The sequence below is a fragment of the Alnus glutinosa genome, chromosome 1 (assembly GCF_958979055.1).
Source record: "Alnus glutinosa chromosome 1, dhAlnGlut1.1, whole genome shotgun sequence".
NCBI lineage: Eukaryota > Viridiplantae > Streptophyta > Magnoliopsida > Fagales > Betulaceae > Alnus > Alnus glutinosa.
In genome coordinates this window covers 41008714-41028431 of record NC_084886.1, presented here as the reverse complement: position 1 = coordinate 41028431, position 19718 = coordinate 41008714, and the positions used below count along the sequence as shown (strand labels likewise).

The 19718-nt window shown below is 37.3% G+C and overlaps 2 protein-coding genes across 6 annotated transcripts; one reads left to right on the top strand and one right to left on the bottom strand.

Annotated features, from left to right (window-relative positions):
• The first annotated feature begins 7465 nt into the window (after positions 1-7465).
• Positions 7466-9218, top strand: LOC133881584 (histidine-containing phosphotransfer protein 1). Its single transcript, XM_062320538.1, has 6 exons — positions 7466-7800; positions 7945-8075; positions 8216-8284; positions 8620-8691; positions 8796-8868; positions 8983-9218. The coding sequence occupies exons 1-6, from the start codon at positions 7741-7743 to the stop codon at positions 9040-9042; spliced, it is 465 nt and encodes a 154-aa protein (XP_062176522.1). The 5' UTR covers positions 7466-7740; the 3' UTR covers positions 9043-9218.
• A 680-nt stretch (positions 9219-9898) lies between these two features.
• On the bottom strand, positions 9899-19272 carry LOC133881555 (nucleoside hydrolase 3-like). Of its 5 annotated transcripts, XM_062320504.1 has the most exons (13): positions 18971-19261; positions 18632-18865; positions 16688-16867; positions 16103-16213; positions 15198-15533; positions 14865-15041; positions 14427-14711; positions 14156-14278; positions 13836-14033; positions 13452-13705; positions 13037-13241; positions 11064-11369; positions 9899-10541 (listed from the first exon to the last, which is right to left on the bottom strand). In XM_062320504.1, exons 2-13 carry the CDS (start codon positions 18821-18823, stop codon positions 10251-10253), a joined length of 2658 nt encoding a protein of 885 aa, XP_062176488.1. In that variant the 5' UTR covers positions 18824-18865; positions 18971-19261; the 3' UTR covers positions 9899-10250. The 5 variants fall into 5 exon arrangements, 4 of the variants coding, with proteins under 4 accessions (XP_062176488.1, XP_062176497.1, XP_062176506.1 ...); XM_062320513.1 differs by lacking the exon at positions 14865-15041; XR_009902549.1 differs by lacking the exons at positions 9899-10541; positions 11064-11369; positions 13037-13241 and having other exon boundaries at positions 13568-13705; positions 13836-14008; positions 18971-19272.
• Between the last annotated feature and the right edge of the window lie 446 nt (positions 19273-19718).

Below are 19718 nucleotides of genomic sequence, written 5' to 3'. Positions count from 1 at the left end.
ACCTCAGATCCTAAGTTATGCTGGAGACGGAGATCCTCTTGATCACTTGGAGAATTTATGAGCTCATCTAGATCTTCATGGGACACCCGATGAAGTGACGTGTAGGGCCTTCCCTCTTACTCTTCTGGGGAATGCTCGAGACTGGTTTAGGAAGTTGCCCCTGAATTCTGTAGATAAGTTCAAGGAGTTGTCCAAGATATTCTTGACAGAGTTTTTGGCTTTCCAGACACGGAAGAAGCCCTCGGGATACTTGTTAACATTGCATCAGCACAACAATGAAACTCTTAAGGAGTTTATGGCCCGGTTCAACTGAGGGAAGATAATAGTTAAAGATCCAACAGAGGATATGGTCTTTGCTGCCATATATCAGGGAATTTCACCCGAAGAGCCTCTTATGAAGAAGTTGGCTCAGAAGCAACCGAGTACCTTGCAGAGCTTGATGGATAAGGTAGAAGAACTTATCAATTAGGAAGAGACGCTAAAAGTTATGGCCAGTTCTAGACTACCCCGAGAGATAGCCCGAAAAAGAAAAGGAAAGAGTTCAAGAAAGCTGATGGGGAAGAGCAAAGGCCGGTAAAGAAGTTCAAAGACTATAACTTTACACCTCTCAATGCCGGTATATCAGAAGTCTTCATGGAAATCAAAAGAGATCCGGAGTTTCGCCAATCACCAAAGATACCAAGTAATCTTCCTTACAAGAATGCATGCAAGTATTGTGATTTCCATGAACAAGTAGGTCATTACACCAAGGGGTGCATAGCCCTGAGGTTGTTAATCGAGGAGCTCATAAAGAATGGCAAGCTAGTTCTGTTTTTGGGAGAGCAAAGGAATCGGCCATGAAATAACAGGCCCCAGAATTGTCGAGACTATCAGCCTTGAGATCAGCAGCCTTGGGATTATTATCCCCTAGACCATCCTCAGCTAGATAAGAGGGATCGGGAGGATGATTCTTGGGAGGATATAGAAAGAAGAGAGGACTAAAGAAGCAGGAGTCCACGGTGTAGAGAACCGAGGCAACAGGAGATTATGGCCCAGATCAGTTAGTGAGGACCGTCGAGAGTCCCAGGCAAGACTCTTATTTTTCGCATTTATATTTGCAAAGAACTAGGTTATTATTTTTTAAACTTAGATTAATTATAATAAAGACAGAAGATTCCCTAGATTTTTGGAGTAAGTATATTCTGAATAAAATAATAGAGTTGACTTAAGCATCTGAGCTTTCCCAGTCTTGAGATCGGAAACCCGTTGATGTCACTTATTTTACAGGAAGGAGGTAGGGAGAAAACACTATAAAAAACAAGGAGACTAGACCCTAGCTCAAAGCATGGGAGAAAACCCTAAGGTAAATCCAGGGAGACAACCTTGTAGATAAAACAAGCATGAGAAAAACCCTAAAGCAAATCCAGAGAGACAACCCTGCAGAGAAAATATGCATGAGAGAAAAGCCTAAGGCAAATCTAGGGAGACGACCCTGCAAAGAAAACAAGAAAGGGAGACAGCCCTTGGGTTTGTAGGTTAGTAGGTTTTCAGGAGAAAACCCTAAGGAAAAACAAAAAGGCATGGGGTTTGGATTTAACCCTCGGTTTTGCAGGTTTTCAGGAGGAATGGGGCCATCCCCGTAGATAGGGAACCCTAAGAAAAAAAAAAAAAAAAAAAAAAAAAAAAGAAGGCATAGGGGGTCGGATTTAACCATCGGGTTTGGAGGTTAACAGGTTTTCAGGAGGTATGAGCCATCCCCAGAGATATGAAGAAAACCCTAAGGAAAAAACAAGAAGGCATGGGGGGTCAAATTTAACTCTTGAGTTTATAGTTTTCAGGTTTGTACTAAGGAAAACCACCACCCTTGGAATCCGAAGGCAGGGGGTAGGTCAGTATCTATTAGGATAGAAAGGCGTGTCTTCGGTGTGATCACATGCCTGGTGTCCTCAGGAAGTGAAGCAGTTAAACCCGAGACATTCGAAAGTAGGAAGCTAAAGATTGTTCAAGCCTTAGAACAAACCAAGGTAATGATTTTTTGAGACATAAAATTTCCATTATTCAAGCATGCCTCGAATAAGGGAATTGGGGGTAACTGTTATAAATAATCCTACTCCAAGTCGAATTGGAGTAGTAATCCCAATTCGGGTCCAATAAGGACTTTTTGAAGAATCTGATCAACAGTCCAATTCCCAGTTGAATGGGGATATGACTCCCATACCAAATCAAACTCCAAACATTACTAGGTCAAGTGGGAGTAGTAAACCCAATTCAGGTTTAACTCCACCTTTTTGCCTATAAATAGACTCATACCTCAGGTATAAACGACAAATTGAATATTTTATGTATATAGTATTCTTTTCTTTCAGAAGCTAACTTAAGCATCGGTACGAGAACCCCGGAAAGGTCTCTTAGTTTTAGTTGTTTTCCATTGATCGTGGGAGCGTGAAGAACATCGAAGAACGTGCAGGTCACACCATACCGGAAGTTGTCCCAACAAGCATAATGACAAGCTCCTTGAGATTTTGCATGAGGTACGCTCTACAATGGAGCATATTAGCGACGTGTGCCATCAAGTTGCCCTAAAAACCCAACCGAGCTTCCCACCACCATGCAACAACACACCAACCACAAATCTTAACGTTTTACCACTTACTCCACCGGTAGCACTCTTTCCCTTAGCCTCACCCAAACCCAATATTCCTGTCAATCCCCAAACAACCCATTCGACCACCCAGCAACCCAAACACGCTGTTAACCACCAACGTCGTCGCTGCATCATTAGATCTTTCAAACGTGCTCCAAGCCACGGCGATGCTACTCCCTTCAAACGCATATCATTGCACCCCCACCTCCCCACACTGTAGATCTCACTGGTCTCACAAACCCCTTGCAAAGTCGTGCCATTTGGGTCATCTCTGCACATCAGTTCACTGGAATTATGGCTCATGAGAAAGAAGAAAAAGATATATGTTTCCTTTGTTTGGTGCAGAAAACGAAAAAAAATAAAGTCTTGGTCAACAAGTCAAACTAATAAGAAGAGGAAAAAAAAAAAAAAGACGTCAGATGTGCTTCTTAGAGGAAAAAGAAAAAAGAAAAAAAGAAATTAGGGAGAAAAAGTCACATGATGACCTTTGCTGGAAAAAGGGAAAAAAAAATAGAAGGGAAATAAAAAGGTCATGTAATTGAAAAGTAAGAGGTCATTTGATTGTCTGACATGTACAGTAGTGGAGAACGCGCCTTGATCTTAGTGATTTTTAATATTTGTTATTTTAATAGTTGTTAAGTGATAGTTTTAAAAGTGTTAATTGGTTTTTATTGTCAGTATTTTAGTTTTGGGTAAACTTCACAAAAGGGTATCAAACTATCGCGTATTTTCAATTAAGGGTACCGATGTAGCAAAACGTTCAATTGAGTGTATGCATTTATCAAAACCGTTCAATGTTAGGTATTCTTTCAGGCTTCGGTGTTAAATCCTAACGGAAGTGGAGTCACGTGACTTCCACGTGATTTTTAATGGCGTTCTTCCTATTATGCCCCTTAAGAAAGTGCTCAAATACCCATAAATGACAAAACTTATAAAATGCACGCCCTTCTATTTGGTTCTGACCACCGACTGTCACCCACGAGACACACACGAAACCACCGGCGAGCTCGAGTCTCTTTGGGGCAAGATCGATCCCAAGAGCTTCGGCGATAGGGCCTTTCGTGAGAAACCCCCTTAACTGGATGAGAAGCTTTAGAAAGCCAAGAGGAAGAAGAAGGAACGTGACCCGCTTGCTGAACCCCAACCTGGCCGTCGGAGCAAGCGGCGTCGCCTTCAAGAAGAGAGCGTATTGACTTCATCCGAGGAAGGTGTATACCAGCCGAAGATGAAGGAGACGAGAGCTGCGTATGAGGCTATGCTGAGTGTCATTCAACAATAGTTGGGGGGCCAGCCTCTTGAGTATTGTTAGTGGTGCCGCCGATGAGATCTTGGCTGTCCATAGCCTAGATTGGTTTCGTCAAATACGTGGACAATGTGATGTAAACTTAGCTGTAAAGGACGAAAAGGTATGAACCCCATGTGCCCCAGTGGGCAGTTTCTCATGCCCATTGCCGCGGTGCACTGGGTCGTCGAATGCAGTTTATTTGGAAACTTGGGATTGGGCTTTGGCGCTCAGATGTTGATCATGTTGTGAATGAGACATTTAAGAACCTTGACAAGAAGAAGGAGATTGACATGCAACTTGTATGTCAGTTTTACATCATTACATGCATGCAGTTGTAGTTTTAATAACTTAAAGATATTCACACGCACGCACATGCATGAGTGAAAATTCGATCAATTAAAAGTTTCCTTCTAAGACATAGCGATCATATCTTTAAAAGGCTTATAACTTAAATATAAATGAGAGTAGTTAAGCTTTGACATGCAAGTTTATTGATGTGTAATCTAGTCATTTATAAAAACATAACAAAAAATATATAGAAAGGAGCAAGTAATTAATAAAAGACAATAAAGAGGATGAGATCGAGAGAGGTACGCGCATACCCAGAGGAGGATACTTAGGAGCCTAATTATTTTGGGTTCATTCGTCTTTGAAATGCAACACCAGAGAGTTGTTTGGAGCTTCTTTGACGAGGAGTACTTGTTACAGGTATATATACTTCACATATCCCACCGGCAAGTTGCAGCCTCTAGTCTTGTCAAATAAAATTAATTTATTAATAACACCGACTTTTAATAGAAAAAGTGTTTTATAGGAGTTAACTGTTAATAAGCAGTAACTATTATCCTCATCTTGTACTATGTTACACTCTGTTTTATCTAACAGAGTCATCCTCATCTTTAATGTAACCACAGCCAATACCTCTTCCTCAAGTAACCACAGCCACGGGATTAAGGGGAAAAAACTCTCTGGTAGCGATCCTCTGCGTCCCCATCTCGTCCACCCGCACGGCCAACTTTGTTCCTCAACTCTTTGAAGAACGCCTCCTCCCTCTCGAGCTCATCCAACCCCAAATTCTCTATCGATATGTCCAAGCAAATCCATATGTTTCCCTTTCCCTCGACGCGATCTTGCACCTGCTTCACCTTCTTTACTGCCCCAACATCTTTCAAGTCTTCTTGGAGGCCAAGGAACGCTCAATTATCGCGTCCGCGGATGGGTGACCAAACGCGTAGGGCCTGTCGTGTGGAGAGAATACGATGACGGCTATGTGGGCACCGGAGGACGAGCAAAGCTGGGCCGCCTTGTTGAATAACCCATGCCGGCGCTTCGAGAAGGTCACTAACCGGCTTTGCTTCTTCTCTATTCTCTTAATGTCGATCTTCCTTCGCCCCGTACCTTGTGGCCTGCCCATCTCTCTCGACTTTATACACACTAAACCAGAAACTAGAAACTAGAAACTGGAAAAAGATGATAGCAAACGCTACGATTCAAATCTTATAGTGGTTCTGGAATCTCTGCAATTGGGTTCCTCTTCGGTGCTATGTACAAAGCCATCCTTCACGTCGACGTCATTGGGTGGAGTTGAGTCCCATGAGTTGAGTGCCATGATCGAGAACTCTTGCCATGGAAGGCCCAGGGGCATATTCAAATCTCAACGGGTAGAAATATTGTTCCGGAGATGGTGCATGGTGTTGTATGCGGACCATGCGGTAGTTGTTTTCAATAAGCATGGTGGAAATTAAAAAAGAAAAGAAAAGAAAAGAAAAAAGAGTGAGCATTTTACTTAAAAAATCAAATTAATAAGCATGCTAGTAATACAGTGTAATCTTGGAGCATTTTATAAGTTTTGTCATTTATGTGTATTTGAGCATTTTCTTAAGGAGCATAACTGGAAGAACGCCATTAAAAATCACGTGGAAGTCACGTGACTCCACTTCCGTCAGGATTTAACACCGAAGCCTGACGGAATACTTGACATTGAATGGTTTTGATAAATACATACACTCAATTGAACGTTTTGCTACATCGGTACCCTTAATTGAAAACGCCGATAGTTTGATACCCTTTTGTGAAGTTTCCTCTTTAGTTTTTATAATTATTTCTTGAGGACAAGAAAATTGTTAGGGAAAAGGAATGATGTATTCCTATTATTAAGGAATACTATTTAGATAAGATACTAGCAGTAGGATTGGAATAAGGCTCTTATCTATATGAGAAGAGTATAATGGTAGTATTAGAGTAAGGCTCTCAAGAGTACGTAGTAGATATAGTGATCTGTTCAAGTGATAGGATGTTATCTAGTTGTTTTCAAACATCTATTTGCTTTTCACTTCTTCGTATCATTTGTATTATTTAAAGAAGTTTGATGATGAATAAAGTATGTTGAATATTATTAAGTCAAATACAATTTTATTTGTTTTTAGGTGTTATTGACATACTCGAAACAACCAATTTATCTTTTCATTTTCCTGTGCTTTGTATTAGTTGGTTCACATTAGGTGGCTGCTGGTTGGGCAACCACTCTCAAAGATGGTCGAGGGTGGCCATGGGTTCGGTAGCCACTCTTTTTTTTTTTTTCTTTTTTTTTTTTTTTTTTATTATTTTTATAAAATAATTATAATTTTTTTAGTTTAATAAATTTATATTTATTTATGAAAAATAACACATGGCGTTATTTATTAACGTTAATTTTTGGGGTAATTACATTTTCCCTCCATCAACTACTAGCCATTGTCAACATGCCCCCATGAACTGACACTTCGACCAAAAAAGAGCATTAAACTACCATCTTTACACACTTTGGCCCCTTCCGTCAGTCTAATTCATGCAAAGACTTAAATACCCTAACTCAATTTAAAAAATGACGTAAATGCCCTCATCTTAAAAAAAAAAATTAAAGGAAAAGGGGGTGGCGGCAGCCACCCTTGAGGTGGCCGGTGGCCTGCGAGCCACCCCCAGAGGTGGCTCGCGCGCCACCCCCTTAGATTTGTTTTTTTTTGTTTGTTTGTTTTTTTTTTAAAAAAATATATATTAATTTTAATATTTTTTTATTAATTACTGTAGAGGGCATTTTGGTCTTTAAACTAAAATTAACGCTAAAAAATGGCATATTCCATCCAAATGAATGGAATTCCTTGACGGAAGGGGCCAAAGTGGTAAAGCTGGTAGTTTGATGCTTTTTTGTAGTCGAAGTGTCAGTTCATGGGGGCATGTTGACAATGACTAGTAATTGATAGGGGAAAAAAGGTAATTACCCCTTAATTTTTTATATTTCTCAAAAATAATTATTGAGGATCTTACTCCTATTTCGTAGTCTATTCCGCTTATCAAAACAAACGTAAAAGAAAAAGATGAAAGATGATTGATTCTTATACTATACCGGTACAACTTCACAACACCCATGTGAAGGAAGTTATGAAATTGTTGTATATGTGTTGTACAACTATCATTATCTTAAAAAATGAGTCAAGGTAAAGAAGGGGTTTAACAAATAAATGCTAATAAATGATGCAAGGAGAGATAGAAGATGTGGGGGCTGTGCTTATGTGAGAAAGCACTCAAAAGCAGAGCACAATTCCAAGGAGGGATAAAAAGGTGGGGGCTAGACTTTACCAGTACTAGACAGTAGACACGTATCCAAAAGAAAGACACCTTTGGATTCTGCTCTGTGCATATTAAATCATCAAATCCCTTTCAACTTTCAAGGATACCAAAGCATTTATAGTCTTTTAATTGCGCAATAATTCCTCAAGATCTGCAAGATTTAAGCCACCAGTCTTTATTGGGTCACAGAGAGGTGTGTCTGTGTAGAGAGGAGCAAAGGCAGAGCATGGAGGTGGGTCAGATGCAGAGACGGTTGGCTGACTACACAAAGTCCTTGTTTATGGAGGTAAGCCAGAGAAAATGTAAAATATAGGAGCAAATCTCATTTGGGTTTGTTTTGTTGGTCTGGTGTTTCTGATCTGTTGGGTTGTTTTTGTTTTCTATGTGTTGGTTCTGATTTTGTGGGGCTTTGTTTTGTTGGTGAGAGAAGGGGATCCTGGATGCTCAGTTCTTACAGCTTCAGCAACTTCAAGATGAGAGCAACCCAGATTTTGTTGTTGAAGTGGTCTCTCTTTTCTTTGAAGATTCTGAGAAGCTTCTCAATGATATCACCAGAGCTCTGTGAGGATCCAAGCTCTCTCTCATATAATCCTCTTGGATTTCCTTTTTTCTGAGATGGTTTGCTTTTGGATACTTTTAAGTTGAGCATAAAAGTTATTTCTTTGTTCTTGGGGTTTTCCTTTTCCTTTTTCTTTCTACAGAGATCAGCAAAGCGTTGATTTCAAAAAGATTGATGCTCATGTTCACCAGTTCAAGGGTAGCAGCGCCAGGTATACATAAATTTCTGTTATTTTATCCACCACTAGCTTTGTTTTTCCTTTTGTTTTTAAGAGAAAAAAAAATGAAGGATGAAAACGAAAAATAAAACAAAAACAAAAGACAAACTCCCTTGTCTGCGTTCGAATCTTTGGTTTCTACCCAAGTAATTCTGCTCTTCTAATGTTTCTCCAACTCTGTTTGAACCCCACTTTTACACCCTCGAATTCTTAAGAAAATATGATTTAGTATGTAAATAAAAACAAAAGAGTACTCTTCAGTCATGTAGAACCTTTTTTTTTTTTAATCTTCTTTGACTTGAGAAACAAATGTGTTTTCTGGTTAACAGCGTGGGTGCTCAGAGAGTCAAAAATGCCTGTGTTGCTTTCCGCAACTTCTGTGAGGAACAGAGCGCTGAAGGGTGAGTTATTATACTCTTACCTTTTTCTCTTTCTTTATCAGCAATTGAATCTGAAATTTGGAAGACAAAAATATTTTTGTATCAAAGAGGATGTTGGATTGCAGGTGCCTGAGATGTCTGCAACAAGTAAAACAAGAGTACTATCTTGTGAAGAACAAGCTTGAGACCCTATTCAGGGTGAGTAGAATAGAATAGACACTTGCTTCAAGAATAGTCATTGTCGTTGCAAGATTATTATTTGTTGAATAGCTATTGCTTGTTGTATTTATTGTTTTTCAAAAATGATTGCAGCTTGAACAACAAATTGTGGCAGCTGGTGGGTCAGTTCCTATGATAGAATCCAGCTTCTAAATTGCAGAGGAGCAAGTCTAATTGGGGAGGGTTTGTTGTAGAGAAGCTTTTATATGAATTTATGTGACCCACTTTTGTCACTTTATGGTTCTCTTTAACTGATGAGCCTTTGCTTGTATGAATGAAAATAGAGCTTTCAATCTAGTGCCAATTCTCACGATGAGACTCGGAGCTCAGTTTTGTGCGTTTCTTTAATTATCTTCTGTTCTCATGATGATATGTTAATTGTTGTGGGTGGTGGTGTTATTGTTGTTTGTCTATGCGTGACTCACTGTAGTTCTTTAGTTGGCATCCTTCATTGACGGAAACGAAACCTTTAAAGTAGTAAATTAAATTCAAATGGACAGCCAAATACTTCATTAAAATTAGAGGGACTCCGGAAATATGATTCCATTTGCAAAGATATGATTCTCTGAGGTCAATTCCTGATATTGGAGGAGTTGTCTTTGTCTGCTACAAAGGGTGGACAGAAACGTGGAAATTAGTGGCAGAATAGGATGCCCCATCTTCTGTTGTTTGTTGAAGAAAAGGTATGGTAAGAGAACAGGAAAACACCAATCACCATCCAAGCACTTTTGTCTCTGGCTGAAATCATCATCCTTGGTTGTTTTTTGGTGGAAATAATTCTTGTTTGTTGGCTAAGAAAGAGGAAATGGAAAACTTTCTTGACTACCCAACAGAGACCAATGTCAAATGACGAGAAAAACCCGAAATTGTAGTGGGCTGAAGAGGAAAAAATGGATAGAAATATGAGGCTATAGATTCATAATGTTGGTGTTTCTGATGATAGAAGAGAAGGCAGACAATTCTTCTACCAGCTTTAGATTTATTGTTGACTACTTTTACAATTACAAACTTGATAGGATGGAGGTAAAATAAAAACTAAAGACAATAAAGAATTTGCTTCAACAAAGATTAAGAAAAAGAACAACTATGAATGGTGTTTTCGTGTCATCTATCCTGTACACCTTTTATTTTATTTTTATTTTTTTGGCTTTCATCGAGGTAACTACAAAGCATAGTGACCACTTCCTAATGAAACATGGTCTTATGAGAATTTCTGTGTGAAGGACATCAGCAATACAAATGGAACAGCTGTATATCAATCAAGTAGAAGAAGAAAAAAAAATCAATTCCTGTTGTCAAAGAATATTTAACCCATTGTACTTATCAAAAAAAGAATATTTAACCCATTGCCTTAAAGAAACTCAGATCTTTGGTGTGTTCCACATTCTTCTCTGGTCATTAAAACTGCCTACCACAGCAGACTGCTTCTCATCTCGGAGCTGACTTGCAAAAAGATCATAATACGCTGCAGGGTTCACATTTTCCAATATTTTGATCAGTTTTCCATGTTTTTCATCGATCACGGTTTGCCCATCGTTGGATTCAACACCTTCAGCAAAGACTCTGATGGGCTTCACTTGCAAAGTTGGCTTCAGAGGGGAATGATCACCAGCCAGGACTACTGCGCCAAGAATTTCCCCGGAGAATGTATCCTGCCGCAGAGAAACATCCATTAGTAGCAGCTAAAGCAGTGGAAACCACAGGTGGACCATCCAAGATTCTTCATTTCAGGGAAATCCAACATACCCAAGTATCCTATTTTTAACCATTTGCCAAACTTTGAGCTTTTTAAAAGAGTTAAAGAGTCTACAAAATCATTCTAATGATACAATCTTTCAAATCCTCTGCAGAAAATTAGAGAGAAAGGGAGAGAGATGGCTGCAGAAAATGGAATAGACCAAGAGCCTTTCATCAAAACCATCTTATACCATGTAGAACATTGTATGTGCATGAGAATGCTATTATGTTTTTTGGGAAAATACTACCATTACTGTAACGACCCCCAACGACACAATATTGTTCGCTTTTGGCTCTTTCGAACCAAGCTTTTCAAAATCCACACATTATGGTCATCACGGCTTTAAAATGCGTTGTATAAAAAAATGTGTGAATATACATATAGATATACAATTACTATGAGAATCATGCTTAAATTCATAGAGTGAAAACTTTACCATATGTTTATATCTAATGTGCATTTGTTGCAAGCGGTGTAGCCTTGACAGCAAACGGTGGGTGAACTTGGCTTCAGGTGTCGTTTTTATCTCCTGCAACCTTTCCAAGATCCTTGGAAATGAACCAACTCTACGCTGGATGCCAAGTGGAATGAGTGTGATATCAAGTTCCGAATCAAAGACTGTCTTTGCAGCCAGAGGGTCAAGAAACATGTTGAATTCTGCATATTCATTGGAGGGAACAGAAAAGACATTTCCTTTGTCCGTGTGACCACGGCTGATGTGCCCTCCAACTATATACACATCCTGCAGTGAGATTTGAAATCATTTCATGATGTTAATATCATATGCATATTATCCAAAATTTATTCTAACAAAATGAGAAGGAAAATTTTGAGCTATTTTCTTCAAGTTCAGCAATACAACACTTGTGTGGACAGAACACTTCACAAACACATTTTAAAAATATATGTTGAAAAAAGAAAAAGAAAAAATGTGTATGATAAATGTAAACAAAGTTACTTCTATTTGGTATCATGTGTATGAAAAAGAAACAATTGTCAAGGTCAAAAGGTGATCTGACACATTCCGAGTTAAAAAAACACTCCAACCACTGAGTCCACAACTAAACCTTTACATGGTGTGAAACATCTATCTCCACAACACGACTGTAACATGTTGTGTCATGAACAACGACGACATTTTTGAAACTGCCTATTCGTCACATTTTTCATGTATGTAAGTTCAGTATTGACAAAAGTGATTATCTTTTTTTCTTCTTTGTTTTTGGGGGAATGATGCCTAGTCTCAACAGTCCATTTTATGCCCATTTAGTGGCCCATTGTCAGCCCAATAAAATAGCGGCCCATCATCAACCTAGTTAGTTGTTCATTGTTGACCAGTTAAGCGGCCTGTAGTCGGTTCAATTCAACGGCCCATAAGTGGTCTAGTCTAGTATCGGCCCAGTTTCAACAGTTCACCGTTGGCCTTCTCATCAACAATTGTTCATCGACGTCTACGTGGCCTCTGGCCACTGTCTCCACAATCTTCAGCCACTATTGCCATAATCTATAGCCACCGGCCCACCATAATCATCGTCTTAGGCCACTATATCTTGCCACCTTTGGCCATAGTCATTGCCGCCACCAACCACCGTTGTAGTAGTCACTCGCCACCTCCATTGCCGTCCTTCGTTTCACTTTGACGAGTGAGTCAACCTCTGAGTTAACTCGACTGAGTGAACTCGCCAAGTCCACTAGCTCGAGTCAGTTTGAGTCAACCCAGGGAGAACACCGGTTTCAAAAAAATAAATAAAGGAAAATGTCAAATTTATTTTTTGCTTCCATCTTGAGCTTGGAGGGATATTAAAATATATACCATATTTTCTATAGTAGGTTTGATGTATTTTCTATATCACATTTCTTAACTCACCTCACCTAATATATTTTCCTTACGAATAGGTCCCCCTCCCAAAATTATATTCAAGTCATTTAATAAAGATGTGGTCTTATTGGTGTCTTTCTAGTGGTGTATATAGGCCTCTAAGGCCAAACCACACCAAATTTATATGTTATCTCTTTGTTCTTACTTCCTATTCTCTTCATATTTTACTTGTATTATAAGTTTCTACTTGGTATTAGAGTAGAAGGCTTAATTTCGATCTTTGACTTTATAATTTACCTTCTATTTCAATTAAATATTTCACGTGTTGAGCCTTACTTGTTGAAGGATTGTTTGAGTCCAAACATGAGGGAGGGTGTTAAAGCGCTAATTAAATGATTAAATTTACCATTTTTCAATGAGCTTAAGCTTTTAAGATAACTTATAGTTTACAATATATTGGATCATATGTTTATATGTGTAACTGATCATATTGTAGCATAAAATTCATAACCTTTAGCTTGCTCGTCTACATCCCATTCATTTTTCGCACTTGATTTGCATAAGAGATTAACAAGTATAAATCCAATTACCTGAATTAGAGAGGTGGTATTTTTCTTTGTTAGAATGATCTTGGCTAGATTAGTGAGGGGTCCATTGGTCAGTATGGTAATCTTAGATCCTGGTTCAAGTGTTTCCACTACAGACTCCCAAACTTCCAATGCTAGTAGCTGTCTGAGCTTAGGGTGATCAGTGTCCCGAGGAGCTCCATACTTTACAGAGTTCTCAGCTGTGTACCTGGTACAAAATTCAATATTTTAGTCCCAGACTACTCAACACCCAAATAAAGTAGATTACAAAATTGATGTGAATTTTATATTAACCAGTGTCAAATCAATAGTATATTAAGCTCCCACTACTTTGTTGCATGAAGAAACAACTGTATAATAGTGCTTTCCCATGACATCATTATTCAGTGGTTATAGGAAAATTAGTAATTTCAAATACCTTCTAGGGCTCCGTGGCAAAGTACGAGCAAGACCATAGAGAGTGTCAGAGTCAATAAGTCCACCACTCCCATGCGGGATAGCCTTAATGTATTTGCAGTCTCCAACTGCTGAGAAGGTTGGATCAGATTGGTTCATTGCAAACATGTCTCCAAGACCAACTGGAATGTCATCACGACCCATCATATGAAGTAAATCATAAACGACATCTATTGTAGCAGCATTTACCCAACCAGTTGGGCTTACTATAATTGCCTAGATGAAAGAAGAAAGACAATGCACATCAAAACTGTTGTTTCTTGATATAATTGAGATTTCCCAACAACATTTGGATGAAACCTATTTTGTGCAATATGTTAATCATTATAAATATAGACTACTCTACCTTGAGGTTGATCACTTCCACAGGTATTTTGAGGAGGTAAAATAGAGCTAGAAAATCTCCGGCACTCATATCCATGTCAAAAACAACTGGTTTCCCAAGTGTTTTAGATCCAAAATCTGGTTTGTAAAGAATTTCTTTGTAATGAGGAAATTGTGTCGTAAAATTAAATCTTCCTGCATTTTGAGGGCGGTTTAGAGCCTGTAAGAAAGTGTGTTATAATCTCATAAATGTATACTTCATTGTAAGGATGAAAGACAAACCACAATGAGAACATGAAAATACAAGAATTTCTGAAGCAAAAGATACATAGATAAACTTACATCCAAAAAGCTTTTATAAAATTCTCTGTTTAAGGGGCTGTTCATATCCCGGTTAGATTTTGCTTTTGTAGCAACTAGCACGTGTACTGCCTCTGGACCAGTTACCTCTGCTGTATAGCCATCCTATCGAATTGATGCAAAAGATGGTGCATGAACATGTGACAAGAAAAAATATAACTTGAATCAATATTATTAATTCTTTACATACAATCGTCTTAAAGTAATTTATGTATGTATGTATGGAATGTTAAAAGACTAAGCAAGCTACTACCTTGCATTTTCCCTTCCCATTCTTCACAAGGCAAAATGGATCTCGAAGTCCAGTCTGAACATGACCACTATGTACTCCACCTTTCTGTAAATTAAATTTTGGAACTACACGGCCATTAAAGAGTGGATTGGAGCCATCATGCACCCCATAAGGTTTGTTTGAAGTAACTACAGTTATATTCATATACTCCATTTCAGCAAAATCATTTTCCCCATCATGATTGTGTGAGTTACGCATGATTGAAGTTGCCACACCAGATGTGAAGGAATCCCACATAAAATAACTCTGCAAATAAATAAACTTCATTGCATTAACTCACTTGATAGCTAAAATAATGCGAATTCATAATTGGCAGTCAAAGAAAATGTCTTGAAAAGTGTACGATCGTGATAACACACATTGATTGGAACTCAATGATAAGCACCTTCAATAAATTACCGTATAGAATTGGTTGTCAAACCATGTATCACGAGTTATTTTCAATGACTTGAAGCAGTATTGTGCCTCATATGTATTTTGACTCTGTTCAAATGTGTCAAAGAAATTCTCATTGATTGGGATGGTGTTTGTTGCATCCAAAGGAACCAGGGTGATGGGAATACCAGAATGAAAAACCTGAAAGATAATGAATCATTTTTCAAATACATCTATGTTTAGCTTCATTTGATACATCAACAAAGAAGGATATATTCTTCTTTTAAGTACAATTTATATGTTATGTTAATCTATCAACAAAATAGTTTGTTATACTTTTTCTAGAAACTTCATTACCTGGTATGCAGCAAAAGGATCTCCAAACACATTGAACTCTGCATAAGGATTACTGGTGTAGTCCGTGAACAAGTTACCATGGTCACCACACTGATGAGGCACACAAGATGAGCTAGCACTTTGTGGGCAACAACCGGTCGGGTTCTTTGACCTCACACCACCTCCCATGACAAAAATATGCTTGATATTTTTCCTTAGATGTGGGTTGTTCATAAGGAAAATAGCTAAATTCGTATGTGCTCCTATAACAAATATAGTTATGGGACCAGCTGATATTTTGTCAATCATTACTTGCTGAGCAGCAGGTTGTCGAAGAGGAGCATACTTCCTTCTCCCCTAATTACATCACAAATTACATGTGAGTGGGATACTTAGATGATATAAATGTCAAAAATCTAGTAAAAATCAAATCTTTAGTTTTGGCATATGAATTAATTGAACCGATATTGAGGATCATATATGATATTTGCAAACAAAAAGTTAAGAGATCTAGTTTGGGCTATACCATAAATGTTTCTCTACTTATTAGTATCAAAGTTTTAAACTAAAATATAGCAAATATAGATGTAGAGCAAATAGTTATCGAAAGAACAAACCATGAAACAATTGATCCATCAATTCTAGCCTTCTATGCAAAATATGAAAGATTAGTCAACATGTTTCAAATAAATAAACATGGAAAAATAAGTCGTTAATATAATATTGTTGAGAAAATACTTAAGCAAGACCATGAATTCTAACTGTTGGTGATATCAAAAAATGATAGACAATTGCTAACTTATGGAGATAAGAAGTTCAAATAATGTGTCATTATGAAAATACACCAACATACTATAATTGCAAACCCACTAAGTACAAGCAACAAAGATTTCATTCAATATTGAAATTATTGCACAAATTCATACCTGTGGGAGGAAAGCTTTTCGGAGTCCATAATTGGCATCAATATCTAATCGCCCTCCTTGACCTAAAGGAATAGCTTGTTTATATCTACAATATCCTATAGTTGTAGTCCCCTGATATATTAAACTCAAGATTAGTTACAATACACAATAAAAAGAATAATACTAAACATCACTAATGTGTGGGTTTATTATGCTTTTGAAACAGAATTTGAACCAGTCACACAAGAGTAGTGCTAATTTAACATAGTATTAGAGCAGTGATCTTGAGTTTGAACCATGTCTCAGTCATTTACCTCTAATTTAATTAAATGTTTTACATGTTGAGTTTCACCTATTAAAATGGAGTTTGAGCCCACGCGTGAGGGGGAGGGGGTGTTAAAGAGATTATTAAATGATCAAATTAATTTCTTCCTATCATCTTAAACTTATTGGATAAATGATGATTTAACAGATTCAATGACTACTAGACTTTGCCGCATTAGATTTGTGAGATTTTTGTGTGGTATGTGGCATTGCTCTTCACACAATATTGCATTCTAATAAGTTCAGATGAATTATAAAATATGTAGTTTAAAATGTTCACACCTGTTCAATAATAGGAAGATATCCTCCAACATTTGGGAGTATTGTACCATCTTCCAGTATTCCACCCTCCCCTCCCACTCCAACAGCAATGTCGTCACGGTCCATCATGTAAAGAATGTCATAGATTTGATTCACAGCATGTCCAGCATCAGTCCATGCATTTGTATTGATAGTGACTGCCTGCAACAAGTTAATATCAGATTTACTATCTTCATTTATTCCAAAAGCTTAAGCTTATAATAAAGAGTATTGAGTTCGAACCATGTCTCCTTCGTTTACTTTTCATTTCAATTAAATATTCTACTTGTGTTAGGCCCCACCTATTAGAAGTGAGTTTGAGCCCACACGTGAGAGGGAGTGTTAAAATATTGATTAAATTATTAAAGTTTACTTCTTTCTATTAGCTTAAACTTTTAAGACAAGTGGTGATTTTACATAGTATCGGAGCTATAGGCTAACGCTAATATTTGATCATATGCCATTTTTTTTTTTTTGTTCACTCATCCTTTTGCATCTTCAATGATAACCAAAACCAAAATGCCCACAAATATCCATCATGTGCCTTTTTTTTTTTTCTTGAGTTTTCTCATCCTTCCACATTTTCTCATATTCTACCTGAGCTATTTCTTTTCCTAAACTCATGTGAGTTTCTCCCTTTGTCAAGATGACATGTTGCACTGCCATTGTTTCCTTTACCAACAAATACCACCCACCCAATTCTCTCTTGTTGAAGAAAAAAAAAAAAGAAGAAAAAACCAAAAAGGTTTTATGCCCATAGCTGGCCCAATTCTAGCCATAGTAGCTGCTTTCGGCCTAAGTTGTTGATGTACAAATTCCGGCCATAGTAGCCGATGCCTATCAGAGTTGCTGAAGTCTAAGTTCCGGTCATAAAAATCGATGTTCCAATCCAAACCATAATAGCCATTTCTTTTTCTAACTCTTTGATGTTCAAGATCAAACCTTAACGTCCATGATCTACCGTTAGGTTTGCGGGGGCGTATTGAGACAAGAGTTACAAGAACTCAAGATGCAAGAGTTATAAGCATTCAAGAGACAAAATTTACAAGATGATAAATTAAATTTATTGTTGTTAATGTAAAAGTAGAAGCAACTTATAATGTTCCGACTCTTTCTCTATAAATAAAATATTATATACAATCAAATGAATCAAGGAAAGATTTAACTAAAGAAAAGGCTTTGACGTGTGGATGTATGCCATAGACCAAACCACTTTAATTCTCTGTCTCTTTTTTTTTGTTCTCATGTCTTTCCTAAATTATGTGTTCTTACATGATTGATTTAATCATTAATTAATATTCTAACATTCCCATCTTGTTCAATCTCCTCCTTAATAAGTATAATCCAACACGTAAAATATTTAACTGAAATAAGAGTAAATTGACGAAACAAAGTTCGAACTCAAAGATTTTTATTTTTTTACAATTTTAAATTATAACCTATTCTAAAAATTTAAATTTATAAAAAAACAATTAATTTAATTATTTAATTAACCTTGTAACCACTCCGACTATAATTAAAAATCACGGCTTATAAAGGAACTTTATGTAACGAGACACGGAAGGAACAAATATAAATAAATTAACCAAGTAACAGTAATCTATCCGTGACCAAAAGTAAATTATAGACATCTCATCTGACTTCAGCTTGACAATTAAAATTAAACTTCTAAACAAACACGGCACTGAGTCCTAGAAATGCTTAAGTAACGTGAAAAGTCAAACCAATTGGGTTTGTATTTGACTCAACCCATCATTCATAAAGAACTAAAAGCAACTTTCATCAAAATAACAAGAAAATTCGCCGTATTCGACTGCCGACGATTTAATTCACTCATCAAATATAAATTTAGGCAAAGAACATGAATTCAAGTAAAATGCCAAGAAAAGAAAAGAAAAGAAAAAGATTAATCATGCACAGACTTACCTCCAACTCAAACTCTGATCTGTTTTGCTTCAAGAGGTACAAGAGAGCAAATAAATCATCGGTATCAACATCTGTATCCAAAAGAATTCGATGTGGGCGAGGGCGACCCTCCACAATATAAAGATTAGCTCCAACAACTCCTATAAACAATAACACGACAGCCCAGAAATTCCTCTGCAGCGACATTCTCATGGTTTCAATCACAACCCAGAAATTGTAAGTCTTCCCTCCAAACTACAAAAAAAAAAAAAAAAAAAAAAAAAAAAAAAAAAAATCAAACTCCGAGCAAAATCGTAGGCAAAAGTATAAAAGAAATGGAACAGGGGATTGAAAAAGTACAGAGGTGGCCGGTTGGGAGAGAAGGAGAAGAACAGGGTGAAATGTTGAGAAAGAGCAAGCACGTGAAAGAGCGCAACAACTGCCGGTTAGCGCTAGTAGCGTGCGGCGTGAGGCAGACAAAGTGATGCAAATTCTACGTCTTCATAGCCAGTACTTGCTAGATTCTTCGACTTTTGGCTTTTGAAGGATAGAGAGAGATCTAGAGAGAGAGAGAGAGAGAGAGAGAGAGAGTATAGACAAGTTATAAGGATTAGCTTTCTTCTTCTCCTTTTTCATTGGTTTGAAGAGTATCGGCATCTATATATGGGAATAATTTTAAGCGCTTTAATTTCTATATATATATGTATATATATATACAGGTCAAACCATGGGTGTGTGTGAAGATTTTTAATACAAATTACACAAACCAACTCCTTAATATTGCTCAACTTCTTTGACCAATTCAGACTGACATTAATTACATGATTATCATTTTTTTTTTTTTGTGATAATGGTACATGATTATCATATGATAAACCCAAAAAATGTGTCACGCCTTTTGTGCACAAATGATTAAAATTTAAGCATTAAAAACCCGTTTAATTAGTTATCAAAAGCAAAAAAGAAAAAGAAAAATTAGCTTTGTAAATACGAAATACAGTTTGAAAATAGAGGCAGAAGACAATTGCAAGGTCACCTCGATCTTTTTCATCGGACACCGCAATAGCGCATGTTTCGACCTCTCTCCCTCCAATAATGCTTTGGTTTT

What these genes read in the sequence shown, in the direction of transcription:
- LOC133881584 (XM_062320538.1), top strand. Translation starts at nt 7,741, where the DNA reads ATGGAGGTGGGTCAGATGCAGAGACGGTTGGCTGACTACACAAAGTCC. An exon ending in GAGGAACAGAGCGCTGAAGG is followed by an intron (nt 8,692 to 8,795) that starts GTGAGTTATTAT and finishes GTTGGATTGCAG; the next exon opens with GTGCCTGAGATGTCTGCAAC. An exon ending in AGCTTGAGACCCTATTCAGG is followed by an intron (nt 8,869 to 8,982) that starts GTGAGTAGAATA and finishes AAATGATTGCAG; the next exon opens with CTTGAACAACAAATTGTGGC.
- LOC133881555 (XM_062320504.1), bottom strand. Translation starts at nt 18,823, where the DNA reads ATGAGAATGTCGCTGCAGAGGAATTTCTGGGCTGTCGTGTTATTGTTT. An exon ending in GATCAGAGTTTGAGTTGGAG is followed by an intron (nt 16,868 to 18,631) that starts GTAAGTCTGTGC and finishes AACTTGTTGCAG; the next exon opens with GCAGTCACTATCAATACAAA. An exon ending in ATCCTTTTGCTGCATACCAG is followed by an intron (nt 15,042 to 15,197) that starts GTAATGAAGTTT and finishes ATTATCTTTCAG; the next exon opens with GTTTTTCATTCTGGTATTCC.